This window comes from Puma concolor, chromosome C1, assembly GCF_028749965.1.
Source record: "Puma concolor isolate L17-30 chromosome C1, mPumCon1.1.hap2, whole genome shotgun sequence".
Lineage (NCBI taxonomy): Eukaryota > Metazoa > Chordata > Mammalia > Carnivora > Felidae > Puma > Puma concolor.
The window spans coordinates 165,257,614-165,273,930 of NC_141674.1; the positions used below are offsets into that span (position 1 = coordinate 165,257,614).

The window sequence follows — 16,317 nt, forward strand, 5'->3', positions numbered from 1 at the left end:
CCCTATCTCTCTGGCCCTCCCCTGCTTAGACTCTGTCTCTCTCTCAAAAATAAATAAAAACATTTTAAGAAACATTTAAAATTACTAAAAACAAGTGTAAGTTGTAGAAAAATGTAAACGTATTATGAAGGCAGGAGTTTCAGTGCAAGTATCTATGACTAATTTATTTTAATCATATGTAAACTTATTATATTCATCAAAATATCAGGCTTCTATTTCTATAAACCAAAATCCTACTTATAGAAAATGGGAGAGGGTGGGATTCTTCCCATATAGCCCTGCCAATCAGAAAACCTAAAACTGGGGCACCTGGGTGGCTCAGTCAGTTAAGCCTCTGACTTTGGCTCAGGTCATGATCTCACATTTCATGAGTTCAAGCCCCATGGCAGACTCTGTGTTGACAGCAGAGGCGGAGCCTGGAGCCCACTTCCAGTTCTGTGTCTCCTTCTCTCTGGCCCTCCCCTGCTCATTCTCTCTCTCTCTCAAAAATAAACATTTAAAAAAAAACTAAAGAAAAAAAAAAGAAAAAGAAAAAGAAAACCTAGAAGTATTATGGCTTATTTAGTACCAATGGTCTCTGTGGACATTTATTAGGAATTGACTTCTGAAAGTTCTAAAAGTCATCCTTAACTTTATAAACCAGGCTACAATTCTGATGATTTATAAGAATAAAAGTTAAATTTAAAAAAAAAAATTTTTTTTTTTTTCGGGGCGCCTGGGTGGCGCAGTCGGTTAAGCGTCCGACTTCAGCCAGGTCACGATCTCGCGGTCCGGGAGTTCGAGCCCTGCGTCGGGCTCCGGGCTGATGGCTCGGAGCCTGGAGCCTGTTTCCGATTCTGTGTCTCCCTCTCTCTCTGCCCCTGCCCCGTTCATGCTCTGTCTCTCTCTGTCCCAAAAATAAATAAACGTTGAAAAAAAAAAAATTTAAAAAAAAAATGTTTTTTTTAATGTTTATTTATTTTTGAGAGAGAGAGAGACAGAGCACAAGCAGGGGAGGAGCAGAGAGGAGACACAGAATCCAAAGCAGGTTCCAGACTCCAGGCTCTGAACTGTCAGCACAGAGCCTGACGCGGGGTTCAAACCCACGAACCGTGATACCATGACCTGAACCGAAGTCGGACACTTAATCAACTGAACCACTCAGGCACCCCAAAAGTTAAATTTTTAAAAATGATATATTCTGTATTGTAACAAAAGCCTTACAAACTATGATATTCTAGAAAAAAGAACAAAGAGGAAAGCCAATACAAACTCAAAAATATCTTTTCACATGCCAATCTTAGAATTACTTTATGTAGCCACTTAAAATAGTAACTTTTTAAATTTTATGTAATATTTAATACAATAGTAGTGATGGTTTCGCTAATAATCTGACAACACAACTTTTGAAAGAGTTTATGTTTTACATAGCAGTAATTCTATTTTTTCTTAATTATTAGAAATTCAAACTTTCTAAATTATTTTATTATCTTTCTAAATAAAAGTTTTTAGAAGAAACTTCAAGCTTGACAAAAATGTTCATTAAATTTCTCAAAAATAAATCATAAAAATATAAGAATTTTCATAAGGCATTCTAAGAGATTCTTTTTATATATATATATATTTATTTGAGACAGAGAGAGTGAGAGAGAGTGCACGCACAGGGGACAGGCAGAGAAAGAGAGAGAAACAGAATCCCAAGCAAGCTCCCTACTGTCAGCACAGAGCCCAACATAGGGATCGATCTCACAAACCTTGAGATCACGACGAGAGCCGAAATCAAGAGTCCAATGTCTAACTGACTGAGCCACCCAGGCGCCCCTAAGAGATTCTTATAAGAAAGGGGGAAAAAAACTTAACAAAATATTGATGGAATTATTTAAATTTCAAAAGCTTAAAATCAATTATATATTTAATCTCAAAAGATAAATCTTTACTTATTTATCAACATATTTCTGTAAAATAAAAATGAAGTAAACTTATTGCCATCCACTCCAAGTCATAACCCACACTACCAAGTATAAATCAACATAAAAGCATTCTACACAAGTTTTTACACACCTCTATCACACTTTTGAACTCACTTGGATAAATATGGATCTTTCCAACAGCAGCAGCAGTTTCTACAAAGTTATTTACCTTGTCCAGGTCTTGCAGTTACAGCTGCTCCAGCAGATGGCGGCTCAAACTCCTGTCAATTACAGTTATGTTATTACAGTGACCTATACAATGCGCTATTTATAATAAAATAGCAGTGATATAACAGCCTTACCTTTGCTTTCTTTGAGTCTGGGTCAAACCTTTCAAGAATTAATTTAGCCGTTTTATAAGTTTCTTTTTCCATGACTTCTTCAAGCTACAAACAAAAATTTCCATAAATTGTCACACTTTAAAACATATACACTACTTATTTTTAAACGTCCTATTCTAAAAATGTTCAAGTACAATGCTTAAAATAAACAGCACATAATATATCCAAATAGCATGAAAGACTTCCTACATTCAAATAATTAAAATCCAGATTTTAAAATGGCTTCTAACCTCTAATATGTTACTTGTATTTAACAGCTTTACTGGAAGGAAATACCAAATACTGCTAATTGTTTACATATAATGAGGAGAATAATTACATGCACCAACTTCAATAATGGAATGTGCAAAAATCTATCAGCCATCATTATTGGAAGTTATTAGACATGACAAGCAAATGACAGGCAATTCCTCAGATTTATTTCCTCATAGCACTTAATGCTATTAATTTAAAGAAGGTCGTTAGCCAAGAGCTTTACAAAATAAAATCTCTGTGCCAATTAACTGCTGTCAGCATCGATTTTAGATTATTTATTAGCAGAAGCAATTAGCTTGCTGCAAATGCAGTGAAACTCACTAACTGGGAGAACAGCCATGGAATTTGCTCAAATGACTTTAAAAGCTGAAGCTCCTCCTTTTTTACTTAGATCCAAACAACTTGAGAGGGAAAAAAACATAGTAAGAATTTAAATAAAAACTTTACTGAGTTCTATACTCACACTAGGGACTGTAATTAAAACAGTTCATTATTATAGCATTTTATTTACAATACATTCAAGTCACCCTATGGCTTAATACAGGGTTTAATTTAAAAAGCAATAAGTAGTAAAGTGTCATTTTAGCAGTTATGGCCCAATATCAAGAAAGTTTAATTTTAGTACAAGACAGTCATATTATGACAAATAGCTAATGTGTAGTAGAAAATGCTTTTGCAAAAACTGGAATAGGACGTTTTCTTTTCCTTTTCAGTGACCACTATAGCCACTTAGATTTCAGTAAATGTCATATTTATTTCAAAGGTCATTTATTTTAGAATTCAACACAAGAGCACATTTACCAAGTTAAAAAAAATGCTGCCAACAGTTGTTAATGGATTCCTCATTAAAAACTCAATTCAACATTTAAGAAGCAAAATGCTTACATGAATGATTTATTAACCTTGGTTCAGTGAAACTAAAAATTTTCCAAATTATTTCAAAATTATGATAAATTCTCAAAACAAGTAAGTTTAATTTTCTGATGTAAAGGAAAGGTTTGCAGTATCACCTGAGAGTTGAGGAAAAAGTAGGAATTGAGATAGAAAGATATTATACGCCCCCAAATCAACATAATCTACATGGAATCCACATGGAATATCAATGAACTAAGTCCCTGATCTCTACAAATTAATTTTTGATGTCTTAGACTAATAATGTTGTGGCAATAGAACTTTACGTGATGATGAAAACGGTTTACATCTTCACAATACAGTAACCACTAAGCCATATGTGACAAATGAGCACTTAAAACGTTGCTTGTGCAAATGAGGAATGGAATTGTAGTTTTATTACATTTTAAACAATGTACATTTAAAAGATACATGTAGCTCTGGCTACTGATCTGGATAGCACAGTTCTAGACTAAGATGATTTCTAGGCTTAAAAAGAAGATTAGATACAACCATGATCTTTGAAACAACACACAAAACTCAAAACCAAAATGACACTTCACCAAATGATTGCAATTCCTGCTGATCATTCAGCCAGTATTCATGTTTATGTCCATGTTCATGTAAAGTACCTTCAATAAAATCATTTTTTAAAGCACTAAAAGACATAAATCCGTTCTCTTTTGCACTTTTAACAAAAATTTTTCACATTTTTTTTAATGTTTATTTATTTTGAAGGAGAGACAGTCAGAGTGGGGGGGGGGGGGAGCAGACAGAGAGAGAGGGAGACACAGAATCTAAAGCAGGCTCCAGGCTCTGAGCTGTCAGCACAGGGCCCAACGCGGGGCTTGAACCCACAAACCGCAAGATCATGACCTGAGCCGAAGTCGGAAGCTCAACCGACTAAGCCACCCAGGAGCCTCTCTCACATAATATCTTAATTAACACATGTATCCATATAACATTTTAAGTGAATTCAACTTATTTTAAACACAGACATTCTGATCAGTGAAAAAAACATAAGCCTGAAACTCTGAAGTCCGAAAAAAATAAGGGTTAAAGCACATATCCATTCTTAATTACCCAGAAAGACTTTGAGCAAGTCTTCTGGCCTCAGTTTCTCTTTTTGTAAAGCAGATACATTAATACTTTCTTCATACTACTATTAGGCACTTTAGGGGCACCTGGGTGGCTCAGTCAGTTAAGCGTCTGACTCTTGGTTTTGCCTCAGGTCATGATCTCACAGTTCATGGGGTCAAGCCCTATGTTGGGCTTGGGATTCTCTCTCTCTCTCTCTCTCTCTCTCTCTCTCTCTCTGCCCCTCCCCCATTCTCTCATTCTAGCTCTCTCTCTCAAAAATATTTTTGAAGGTAATTACAATAATGTAGGAGAAAGTCTACAACAGTACTCAATTACAATAATACATAATCTTTAGTGATATCCCAATTAATCAGAATGGGTCTGAAAACAGTGTTTTCAAATACCCAACATATTAATCCCAACATGCAGGAATGAAACATTAGATTCTCAGAATTCCAGTCAGTTAAGCGTCTGACTCTTGGTTTTGGCTCAGGTCATGATCTCACGGTTCATGGGGTCAAGCCCTATGTTGGGCTTGGGATTCTCTCTCTCTCTCTCTTTCTCTCTCTCTGCCCCTCCCCCATTCTCTCACTCTAGCTCTCTCTCTCAAAAATATTTTTAAAGATAACTACAATGGGGCGCCTGGGTGGCGCAGTCGGTTAAGCGTCCGACTTCAGCCAGGTCACGATCTCGCGGTCCGTGAGTTCGAGCCCCGCGTCGGGCTCTGGGCTGATGGCTCAGAGCCTGGAGCCTGTTTCCGATTCTGTGTCTCCCTCTCTCTCTGCCCCTCCCCCGTTCATGCTCTGTCTCTCTCTGTCCCAAAAATAAATAAACGTTGGAAAAAAAAAAAAAAAAGATAACTACAATAATGTAGGAGAAAGTCTACAACAGTACTCAATTACAATAACACATAATCTTTAGTGATATCCCAATAAATCAGAATGGGTCTGAAAACAGTGTTTTCTAATACCCAACATATTAATCCCAAGATGCAAGAATGAAAAATCAGATTCTCAGAATTCCCTAAAATATAAATTACCCTATATTTTTCATAATATTTTTTATATTTTAAGTACTAATAAATTATATAATTGCTTTTCTGTGATACATTATACCAAAGGTTTCAGACCTTTTATTTAAAAAAATAATTTATTATGAATCAATGATATTATTATATATTTCAATAACATGCAAAAATTACTTCTACTTGATATACACGTTTCATCATAGACAACACTAAAAAGAAAACATTACCACAAATGTCAGAAAAATTTTTAATTTTAAAAGGTAATCCTACAAATACTTAAATTTTAAAATATCCTTCATGAAAGAATGAAATCCGGCCATTTGTAGCAACGTGGATGGAACTGGAGAGTATTACGCTAAGTGAAATAAGTCAGGCAGAGCAAGACAGATACCATATGTTTTCACTCATATGTGGATCCTGAGAAACCTAACAGAAGACCATGGCGGGGGGGAGGGGGAGGAGTTACAGAAAGTGAAGGAGGCAAACCATAAGAAACTCTGAAATACTGAGAACAAACTGAGGGTGGATGGAGGGTGGGGGAGAGAGGAAAGTGGGTGATGGGCATTGAGAAGGGCACCTGTTAGGATGAGCACTGGGTGTTGTATGGAAACCAATTTGACAATAAATCATATAAATAAATAAATAGGTGAAAAAATAAAATAATATCATTCATGAAATAAAATTTTAAAACACACAAAAAATCAATACCTCTACCTAATATTTTTTATCTTTGCTTCATGGCAAATATTCTAGATGCAGCAAATTTCCTTTCATTTTACACTGACTTTGGTCAAATTATTAAGAGTGTACCCCAAAGTATCTTCAATTCAGAGCACTAGGGTACATGTTGCATTGTTTAAATTCATCTTTTTCCAATGAAGAAAATACTGTCTGCTTACCCTGATTTTGGTTATTCTGCTGAAATCAATATTGTTTTTACTAGTTCAGATTTTAAATCATATTCTGATTTCATATAGGAGTATTCCACAACAACAGTCACATCTTTTCTCTCTGCATTTCTTAGTATTTACAAAGTATAGAGTGAATATTCAAACACTGAAAAATGGCAGCAAATATTATCTGGTAATATAAAAATATAACATTTGAAACTTCTAGTGAGGTCAACAGCCCTATACGGAATCACATGCCAAACGTGCCAATTTAAGGACTTATCTTGCTTCTAAAATTTATTTCATGGAATGTCATTCACAGGATTATATATACAATATATTACGTGTATAAGCTTATTATTACCTATTTGCAAGAATAACTCAACATTAACAAGAGACAGGACCCATAAAACATAATATGGCCACAAAAGCAAGACTGATTAATTAGGTTATAGTACTTCTCTACTACATGCTCCTGTCCTGTTTCCAGAAATGTCCACATTAACCTATAGCTCAGCATGTCAGGATTTAGAAAAACATAAATTTCCTGAGAATTCCAGAAAGGAATTACCACATAGAAATACTGTTCTTGAAAAAGTACACCATTTTCATGAAGCCACTTAAATTTCAACACTTGTGTTTGATGGATTTTGATTCTGAACTGTTTTGATGGGATGCTCTTGGATGCAGAGGGATTATCTACTAAACAATAAATTTTTTTTAAAGCTATATATTTTTTTTCTTTTGAGTAGCAAAATGTACGTATCTAGACTGGGGAGTTTTTTAGATAATTAAAGATTAATTCCTAGCTTTATTTTAATAAGTAAATACTTACATTAAATTCTTAGATTTAAAACTGTCAAGATACTAATTTTCCTAAATAATTTAACTTTTTAATCAATTGATAATTCATGTTCATTGTTACAAATTACACATACAAATTTATAAATTATATTACAAATCTATTCAGAATAAAGAGATGCATCCCTAAGAAAACCACCTTTAATAAAATGTCAAGTAGTAAATACAGTTTATATTCATTTTGTTATTAAAAGAGGAGAGACAGGGTTGGATAATTTTACACTGATAAAAGTTACTTTTCTACAGGCATTTCAATAATAAAAGTATTTTTAAAGCTATAAATGTATAGTTTAAACTTAAACATCAATGAAGAAGATCAGTTTTTATTACAGTTAGCTTTTGTTCAAAAGTAGTATCCCTTCAGGGGCACCTGGGTAGCCCAGCTGGTTAAGCATCCTCTCGATTTCGATTTAGGTCATGATCTCACAGTTTGTGAAATCAAGCCCCATGTCAGGCTCCACGCTGATAGTGCAGAGCCTGCTTGGGATTCTCTCTCCCTCTCTCTCTGCCCCCTCCCTGTGCATGCATGCGCAGGCTTGCGCACACTCAATCTGTCTCTCAAAATAAATAAACGTTGAAAAAAAAGTAGTATCCTTCTTTTTCCTCTCATTACCAGCACAATCATGAGCAAGCACTGTGCTCCTTACCAACTCACCCTTAACACCTATTGTTCTAAACAAAATGTAATGCAACTCAAGCAAAGCAGCTCTGTTAAGGGCTTGAGTAATAAAGGCCAGGGACTAGTTCCCAGTAACAACAGTATTATAACAAACAACAGTCAAATCAATACAAATTGTGTTCCCTAATTAATGAGTTGGAGCAGCCAACTTATTTTTCTTTAATCATACTGCAAGAAACAAGACATACTGAACTATTCTGCAATATTGATGCCTCTTGAACCATATAGACATTAAAAAATATATATAGATATATATAGGTTGAACCCTGAACTGAATTTCCCAAGTGTCAGACCTAGGTAAAGTATATTTGTGTTGTGATTCCTTCAAGGGCTATTAAAGAAGAAACAAATAGCTTGGCTTGCCTTTTCACAGAGTTTTCCAAGTCTGCTGTTACTCCAAGATTACCCCAAGTTTCTGCTTTCTGGTCATGTGATACCAATGACACTGGGTCGGCTCTTCATCACTTAAAATTTTTTTTTTATTTTCTATTTTTTTTTTTCTTTTGTATTCTTCCTTGTACTTTCTACTTTCATCAGAATTTCTCCATTTTGGTACAAGTGGGGTTTGGCTCTGGTCAACTCTATCAGCTCTTCTTTTTATCACATCAGCAAACCGAATCAATCATATCACAACTTGTATATTACTGAGAAACATGAGTATTTCCTCATTTTGAATTTCTGGCTGTTCCATAATGCGTGAAACGCAAGAAATACAATAAGATATAATGGCAATATTTCTATGTTTCAGGACCATTAAAAATGCCAATGCAATGTTGACAAATAACTCAAAGAACACTGAAGCAGCTCAAACAAGAAATCCTTTCAGAATTAAAGGTCCTTTATTTTTCAAGTACTTAAAACCCTCAAGACCAGTGTCTTTTATTACCAATTCACAGAAAAAAATTTTTTTAGGTAAGCTCTAAGCCCAACATGGGGTTTGAACTCACGACCCCAAAATCAAAAGTCACATGCTCTACCAACCAAGTCAGCCAGGCACCTTCACAGAATAATTTTTGACATTAATCTTAACCTTCATAATTTTTATTAGTTTCACACATAATTGTTACTTATTACATGTTACTCTAAAATACATTGATCATTTGCATTTGATTAAATTTCATTAAATAAGTTTCTACATAACATGCTATTGCTATCAATTATCATTTTCATACTTCAAAAATAATTATACAAAAAAGTATATATAAATTCAAGTCAAACACCAAGTTCAATTCACTTATTAGAGACTATGATATATCAACGTCTAAATATCTAGGGTCCTTCATCTCTTATGCTTAGCCCCCTTTCCAAATGTCTGAAGGACACATCTAACTGGCCCCACAAGAGATACCCATGTGATCAGAGCTGCTGATAGAAAACGAAAAAACAATTCTTTCCTTCCCCCTTTCTTCAGCCAGAATACCTGAGAACTGTCCAAAAAACCTAGAACTAACCTTTTTTGGCTCTAATAATCAAACTGGACACCTACCTTTTTACCCTTCTGCCTCAATTAATCCTCCAATATGATTCATTTACTTGCTTTTCAGCTTCCAACTGACATAGATTCTCAGAACCAAAAAGGTCCATGTAACTACTTTTTCCTGTCAATCATTATTAACTAGTAAAATTATACATAATTTAGCTTCAGCATTAAAATGCTATCTAAAAGCATACTTGTTACTTGGAGAGTCATTACTTATAACCGATAAACATTACTTATTCAATTCTTAATGTATTTGTTTTATATAAATTAATTTTAAATAACTTACTATTTTTTTCTTCTGGGATTTTAAATCATCCAATGCTTCATCTAGAAAACAAGATTTAAATCAAAGCTAAGTCAGATATTACGATACTTAGATATCTTAAAATAGCACGCCAAATGATATATATTAAGCAACCACAAGAATACTTTCTCATTTTAGGATTTCTCACTGATGTGTACAGATAAAGATTATCTCAATTTTTACACATACATATTTCATATTTTTGCCTATATATTTACAATCAGAGAAAAATCAACTTTACATAGAATAAAACACCTTTCAAAACTTAAAAAGATTTAAACATTTTACCAAATAGAATTTAAATAAATATTCTTTTTTTTTTTTTTTTTTTTTAAATTTTTTTTTTCAACGTTTTATTTATTTTTTTGGGACAGAGAGAGACAGAGCATGAACGGGGGAGGGGCAGAGAGAGAGGGAGACACAGAATCTGAAACAGGCTCCAGGCTCCGAGCCATCAGCCCAGAGCCCGACGCGGGGCTCGAACTCACGGACCGCGAGATCGTGACCTGGCTGAAGTCGGACACTTAACCGACTGCGCCACCCAGGCGCCCCTAAATAAATATTCTTAATTTTTAATTAAATTTATAATAAAATTATTATTTCTTCATCGAAGTTCTGGGGTAGCAAGCATCTGAATACCCAAATCAAAGTATATTATTTATGTAAAAATTCAAATACAAACTTATAAAAAGATTTTACTACAATTTCTCCAAAATATTTTAGTTTTTAATATGCTAGCAGACTTACTATTACTAAAGGGGAAAAAGAAGTCTGTTAACATCTTTAAAGAGAATAGTCATCTACAGTTAGTTAAGACCAAGCCAAATATTTATCCCTTAATCCAGAAGACAGCAAACCTTTTCTACAAAGGACTAGACAGAAATATTTTAGGCATTATGGGCCAAAAGGCAAAATTGAGTCAGCACATTTAAGGCATAAGAAAAAACAAACATCCACAAATCCTTATTGGTAAAATTCAAATACAATAATAATTGAGTTTAATTTTTTGGTAACATAGGTCTATCAATGAAAAAAACTGAATTATTTTCTTTTGGGTGGGGAGATAACATTTCACTTAATTGAGGTTCAAAATTAGTGTTCCCTAAACAAAACAGATGAACATATGAGTGGGGGAGAAAAGGTAGAGAGGGAAACAAACCATAAGAGACTCAAAGAGAACAAACTGACGGTTGATGGAAAGAAGAGAGTGGGGGATGAGCTAGATGGGTGATGGGTATTATGAGGGCACTTGTTGTAATAGCCAAATTATGAAAATAGCCTAAATGTCCATCAACTGATAAATGAATAAAGAAGATGTGATTTATACGTACAATGGAATACTACTTGGCAATAAGAATGAAACCCTGCCATTTGCAGCAACATGGGTGGAACTGGAAGGTATTATGTTAAGTGAAGTAAGTCAGTCAGAGAAAGACAGATATCATGTTTTCACTCATATGTGAATCTTGAGAAACTTAACAGAAGACCATGGGGGAAAGGAAGGGGGGAAAAAATAGTTACAAACAGGCAAACCATAAGAGACTTAAATACAGAGAACAAACTGAGAGATGATGGGGGCTGGGGGAGAAGGGAGAGGGGGAAATGGGTGATGGGCATTGAGGAGGGCACTTGTTGGGATGAGCACTGGGTGTTGTATGTAAGCGGTGAATCACGGGAATCTAACTCCAAAACCAAGAGCACACTGTATACACTGTATATTAGCCAACTTGACAATAAATTCTATGGGGGGAAAAAAAAAGGAGGGTACTTGTGATGAGCACTGGGTGTTATATGTGAGTAATGAATCACTGAATTCTATTCCAGAAACCAATATTGCACTGTGTGTTCAGTAACTAGAATTTAAACAAAAATTGAAAAGAAAAAAAGAAGTCAGTGTTCCCTATCAAAACTGACTGCAAATGTTAATATGTTAAAGTTGATTTGTGATGAAATTTTACATACTTGATTTTTCAAAATGTTTTTTCAAACAGATAGGTACTGCTAAATATTGAAATCAAACCACAAGCTCATGATTTAATTGAGCATATTCACTGTTTGGAAGGGATTTCAAACAGTGTAGAATTCTTTAATTCTTCTATTGATATTTACCTTATCTTGTCATAACATTGGAAATGAATCACTTCCAATTGAAGATAAGTGGAAGCCCCTCAACTGCACAGTTAAATGGAAAGGAAATATGGAAATTTCCTTTCTACTTGAGTGGGGTATGGAAAATACTGCTGGAACTATAGTTCGAGATCAGATAACATATCTGCTGCAAATTTCTGTGAGAATGAAGATCTTGCTTCTTGTTTTAACTTGTCATAGCCTTTTTTTTTTAAATTACTTTTTGTCATTACAATGATACCTGTTTTACATCAGTATAGGTTTTGCATATAAGGACTGTTTTGTCTTGCAATCTTAGGTTTAATTCATTAAGAACCATTATCAACTCTGCAGCAAAAGCTAATTTTCCAAATCAGTCAGCATTCCATCACAGTGGTTGAAAATGGTTCTTCTCATGCAGAAATATTTCAGTGTAGGCCCTAAGCTCAAAATACCACCATAAAACTACCATTGCTGAGCCATCAAAGTGCTGTGGGGCTGGGCAGGTTAAGATATTCAGCTTCTATTTGTGATTAAAGTGCATAAAACTGACAATATTTAAGTTCATGAGAATAAAGTTCCCCATTGACACTACTAATTTAATAACACATGATAGGTTCAACTATGCTCTGCAAAGTATCTGCCATTGCCTAACATGAGGAATAACCATAGAATTTAAACACCTTACAGTTTCACAAGTTTTGTAAATTAATCCAAATAACCCTTTTTTCTGCTTCACACATATTTTTTAGTATAGTTGACACACAATGTTACATTAGTTTCAGGTGTACAACTTAGTGATTTGACAAGTTTATATGTTAGGCTATTCACCACAAGTATAGCTATCATCTGTCCCATTATATCGCTATTACAGTATCATTGATTGTATGCTGTGCCTTTTAATACCATGACCTACTCATTCCATAACTAGAGGCCTATATTTCCCTCCCATCTTCACCCATTTTTTCTCAATCCCCCACCCCCTTCTCCTCTGGCAACCATCAATTTGTTCTCTCTATTTATAGGTCTGATTCTGCTTTTTGTTTATTCATATTTTTTAGATTCCATTTATGAGTGGAATCATGTTTTTTGTCCTTCTCGGTCTGACTTGTTTCACTTAGCACTTAGCATAATACCCTCTAAGTCCATCCATGTTGTCTCAAATGGCCTTTTTATGGCTATGTAATATTCCATTGTAGATCTACACACACACACAAACACACACACACACACACACCCCACATTTTCCTTATCCATTTGTCTATTGATGAACACTTAGGTTGCTTCTGTAGCTATTGTAAATAATCTTGCAATAAACAGATAAACATAGGAGTACGTATACTTTTTTAAGTTAGGGTCTTCATTTTCTCTGGGTAAATAATGAAATTATTGAAATAATAATAAATAATAATGAAAGAAAGGAAGGAAGGAAGGAAGGAAGGAAGGAAGGAAGGAAGGAAGGAAGGAAGGAAGGAAGGGAAAGAAAGAAAGAAAGAAAGAAAGAAAGAAAGAAAGAAAGAAAGGAAGAAAGGAAGAAAGAAAGAATAATAATGAAATTATTAGATCATACGGTATTTCTGTTTTTAATTTTGTGAAGAACCTCCATACTATTCTCCACAGTAGTTGTACCAATTTTCATTCCCACCAACAGTGCACAAGGGTTCCTTTTTCTCCACGTCCTTGCCAAAACTTGTTTCTTATCCTTTTGATACTAGTCATTCTGACTGGTGTGAAGTGATAGCTCATTGTGGTTTTGATTTGTGTTTCCCTGATGTTGAGCACCTTTTCATTTGTCTGCGGGCCATCTGTATGTCGTCTTTGGAAATATTTTACCACCAATATTATAATACATCTTGGCAGATTCCACTTCAGGTCCTACTGAATTGGTAGTTTTTTAACTTTAAAAATATTCTGTCCTGAAGTTGTTTCACACAGACTTTTCCCAGAAGTTAATTCAGTTACTTCAACCTCAGTACTGACTCCTCAAATAAACTACAACTGAGCAGTATCAGAGCCGACTGGAAGATCACTTGAAATCATTTGCCATGTTTTTAAATTAACTATCTTGCTTCCGATATTCTCAATTCTTCAAGCGATTGTTCTTGTCAAAAGGCTACTTACTAATTAAAAAAGTATACTTTCTATGAACACATTTCTTCAGCTGCTGCAATCAAACACAATTTCATTAATTCACCATTGGTAAATGACTTTCTCTGCTTCACTAATAAGCCACTCAGAAACTTATTTGGTTGAAGCTTCATTTTCACTTTTTATTTTTATGAAGAAATTCAGCTCTGATGATATATTCCATTTTAAATGTTCCAATTTTTCTGACCATTGCTTTTCTCTGAATTGGGAATATAATGAGTAATCAGTATGGTAATGTCAATGTATATTTGCATTCTTTTAGCACAGTTATAATGTCATTGAGTAATAAACACAATGCTTTGCAGTTTGATAACAAAATAATCCACAGTCCACTATGCCCTAAAAATGCAACATTCAAAGTCCAATCTTCTCTTACTGTTTTTATATGATGAGTATGCATTGATAATTTAATAAAAAGAAAACTGTCACAATACATATGGCACTTGAAATGTCGAGTTATAACTGTGTCAGTGTGATTTGTTGTACATCCTGTAACAGTCTGAAGTACTGAGTACCACATACACTCTGTCACAACTACTTAACTCTGAATGAAAGCAGCTACAGACAACATGGAAATGAATGGACAGCATTTTGCTTTAATAAAAACAAATTTGGATTTCATATAAATGTAATATCACTACATATTATTCTTTTGAATTTTTCAATGATTTAAAACTGCTAAAATCATTCTTAGATCATGACCTGTACAGGTGGTAAGCAGGACTTGACCCACAGGCTATGGTTTGCCAACACTTATTCTATACTAGGTATATAACAAAGGAAATAAAACTAAAGAGAGTAAAAGGCAAAAACACAATCAATAGCTTCAGGCTTAAAAAAATAAATATTATAACTGACTTTATGCTAAAAAAAAATATGTGCAGGATTGCAAGACAATCTTTTATGAAGTCTATTTTAAATGTACATGTAATACCTATTCAAATGTACAGTAATTCTATTTATTTTTTTAATCTTTATTTATTTTTGAGAGACAGAGACAGAGCATGAGTGGGGGAGGGGCAGAGAGAGGGAGACACAGAATCCAAAGCAGGCTCCAGGCTCTGAGCTGTCAGCACAGAGCCCAATGTGGGGCTCAAACTCACGAACTGTGAGATCATGACCTGAGCCAAAGTTGGCTGCTCAACTGACTGAGCCACCCAGGTGCCCACAGTAACTCTTTTTAAATAAAAGGATCCATGAAATAAATTTTTAAACCAACCCCTTTATATAATAACCATGTCCTGGTGTGCCTATTTGTAAGATAAAATATTCACATATTTAATTTCCTTAGAGAAGAGTTTCTAACCACTCTTTTAAAATAAGTTTTCTTATATTTTTCACTAGTTTGTTAGTTCCATGAAGTCAGAGAACATATTTGTTTTAGACTTCTTCTTGTCCTCCTGGCATCTACTATATTACTAAATATCACTGGAAACAACACCATAACCTTAATTTCCTTAATATGATAAAAAGTATCAATATTTTTTAAAACCACAGCAAATATCATCTATAATGGTAAAAATTAAAAGCTCTTCCACTGAAAATCAGAAATTAGACAAGGATAGCTGCTGTTCCCACTTAAGTCAGACAAAAATAATTCAAAAGGCAAGAAAAATAAAGAATAAGGAATGGAAAAGAATAACCAGTGTCATCAGTCCACATGTATATAACACTTTGCAATTTTCATATGCTTTGGCATATAGTTTCTCTTAATACTCACAATAGCTTGCCAAAACAAATTTATTTCATGTTAATGATGTTGTTAATACATGCTTCCATTTTACAAATTAGGAAACTGATATTCAGAGAACTAAAACTTGTCTGTTAAGACAAAAAGATGGCTGGAGCAAAAGTGAAAAAAAAAAAAAAGAGTGGAGAGAGATGAAGTTAGAGAAATGGGCATAAGCCAGAAAGTAGGGGTAAAGAATTCAGATTTACTCTGGCAGCCATCAGAGAATTTTAAGACAAGAGAACTGATCTGTACCTCAAAAAGAGATTAGTGAGAAAGCCATTGCAATAGTACAAGTAGGAGATAATAATGACCTGAATTAGGACAGTAGTAGTGGTAAAGCAGGTTAGAAGTGGTCAGATTCAAGATAATTGTGGAGGTAGAGACGATTAAGACTTTGAAGGAGAGAGAGGAATGCACGGTAGATTAAAGGGAGTATGGGGTCAGGATAGGGTTTTCCCCTCCAGCTGACCGTATGGAGGCAGGATGATACACCAATAAAGACAATCCAACAGCAACAGATAATGCACAAGAGGATAACTGCAGGAAGAGATAACGGCAAGCGCAAAGTTCTCGA

At 34.5% G+C, this 16,317-nt stretch overlaps 1 protein-coding gene across 3 annotated transcripts in view; it reads right to left on the reverse strand.

Moving 5' to 3' along the window:
* LNPK (lunapark, ER junction formation factor) overlaps positions 1 to 16,317 on the reverse strand; it is a 76,433-nt gene that overhangs the window by 36,135 nt on the left and 23,981 nt on the right. For all 3 annotated transcript variants that reach the window (XM_086718936.1, XM_025934954.2, XM_086718937.1), the window contains exons 6-8: positions 9,740 to 9,780; positions 2,252 to 2,335; positions 2,119 to 2,170 (exon numbers count right to left, since the gene is read on the reverse strand). In XM_086718936.1, coding sequence (XP_086575062.1) covers positions 2,119 to 2,170; positions 2,252 to 2,335; positions 9,740 to 9,780 — 177 coding nt within the window. The remainder of the gene's footprint in view (positions 1 to 2,118; positions 2,171 to 2,251; positions 2,336 to 9,739; positions 9,781 to 16,317) is intronic.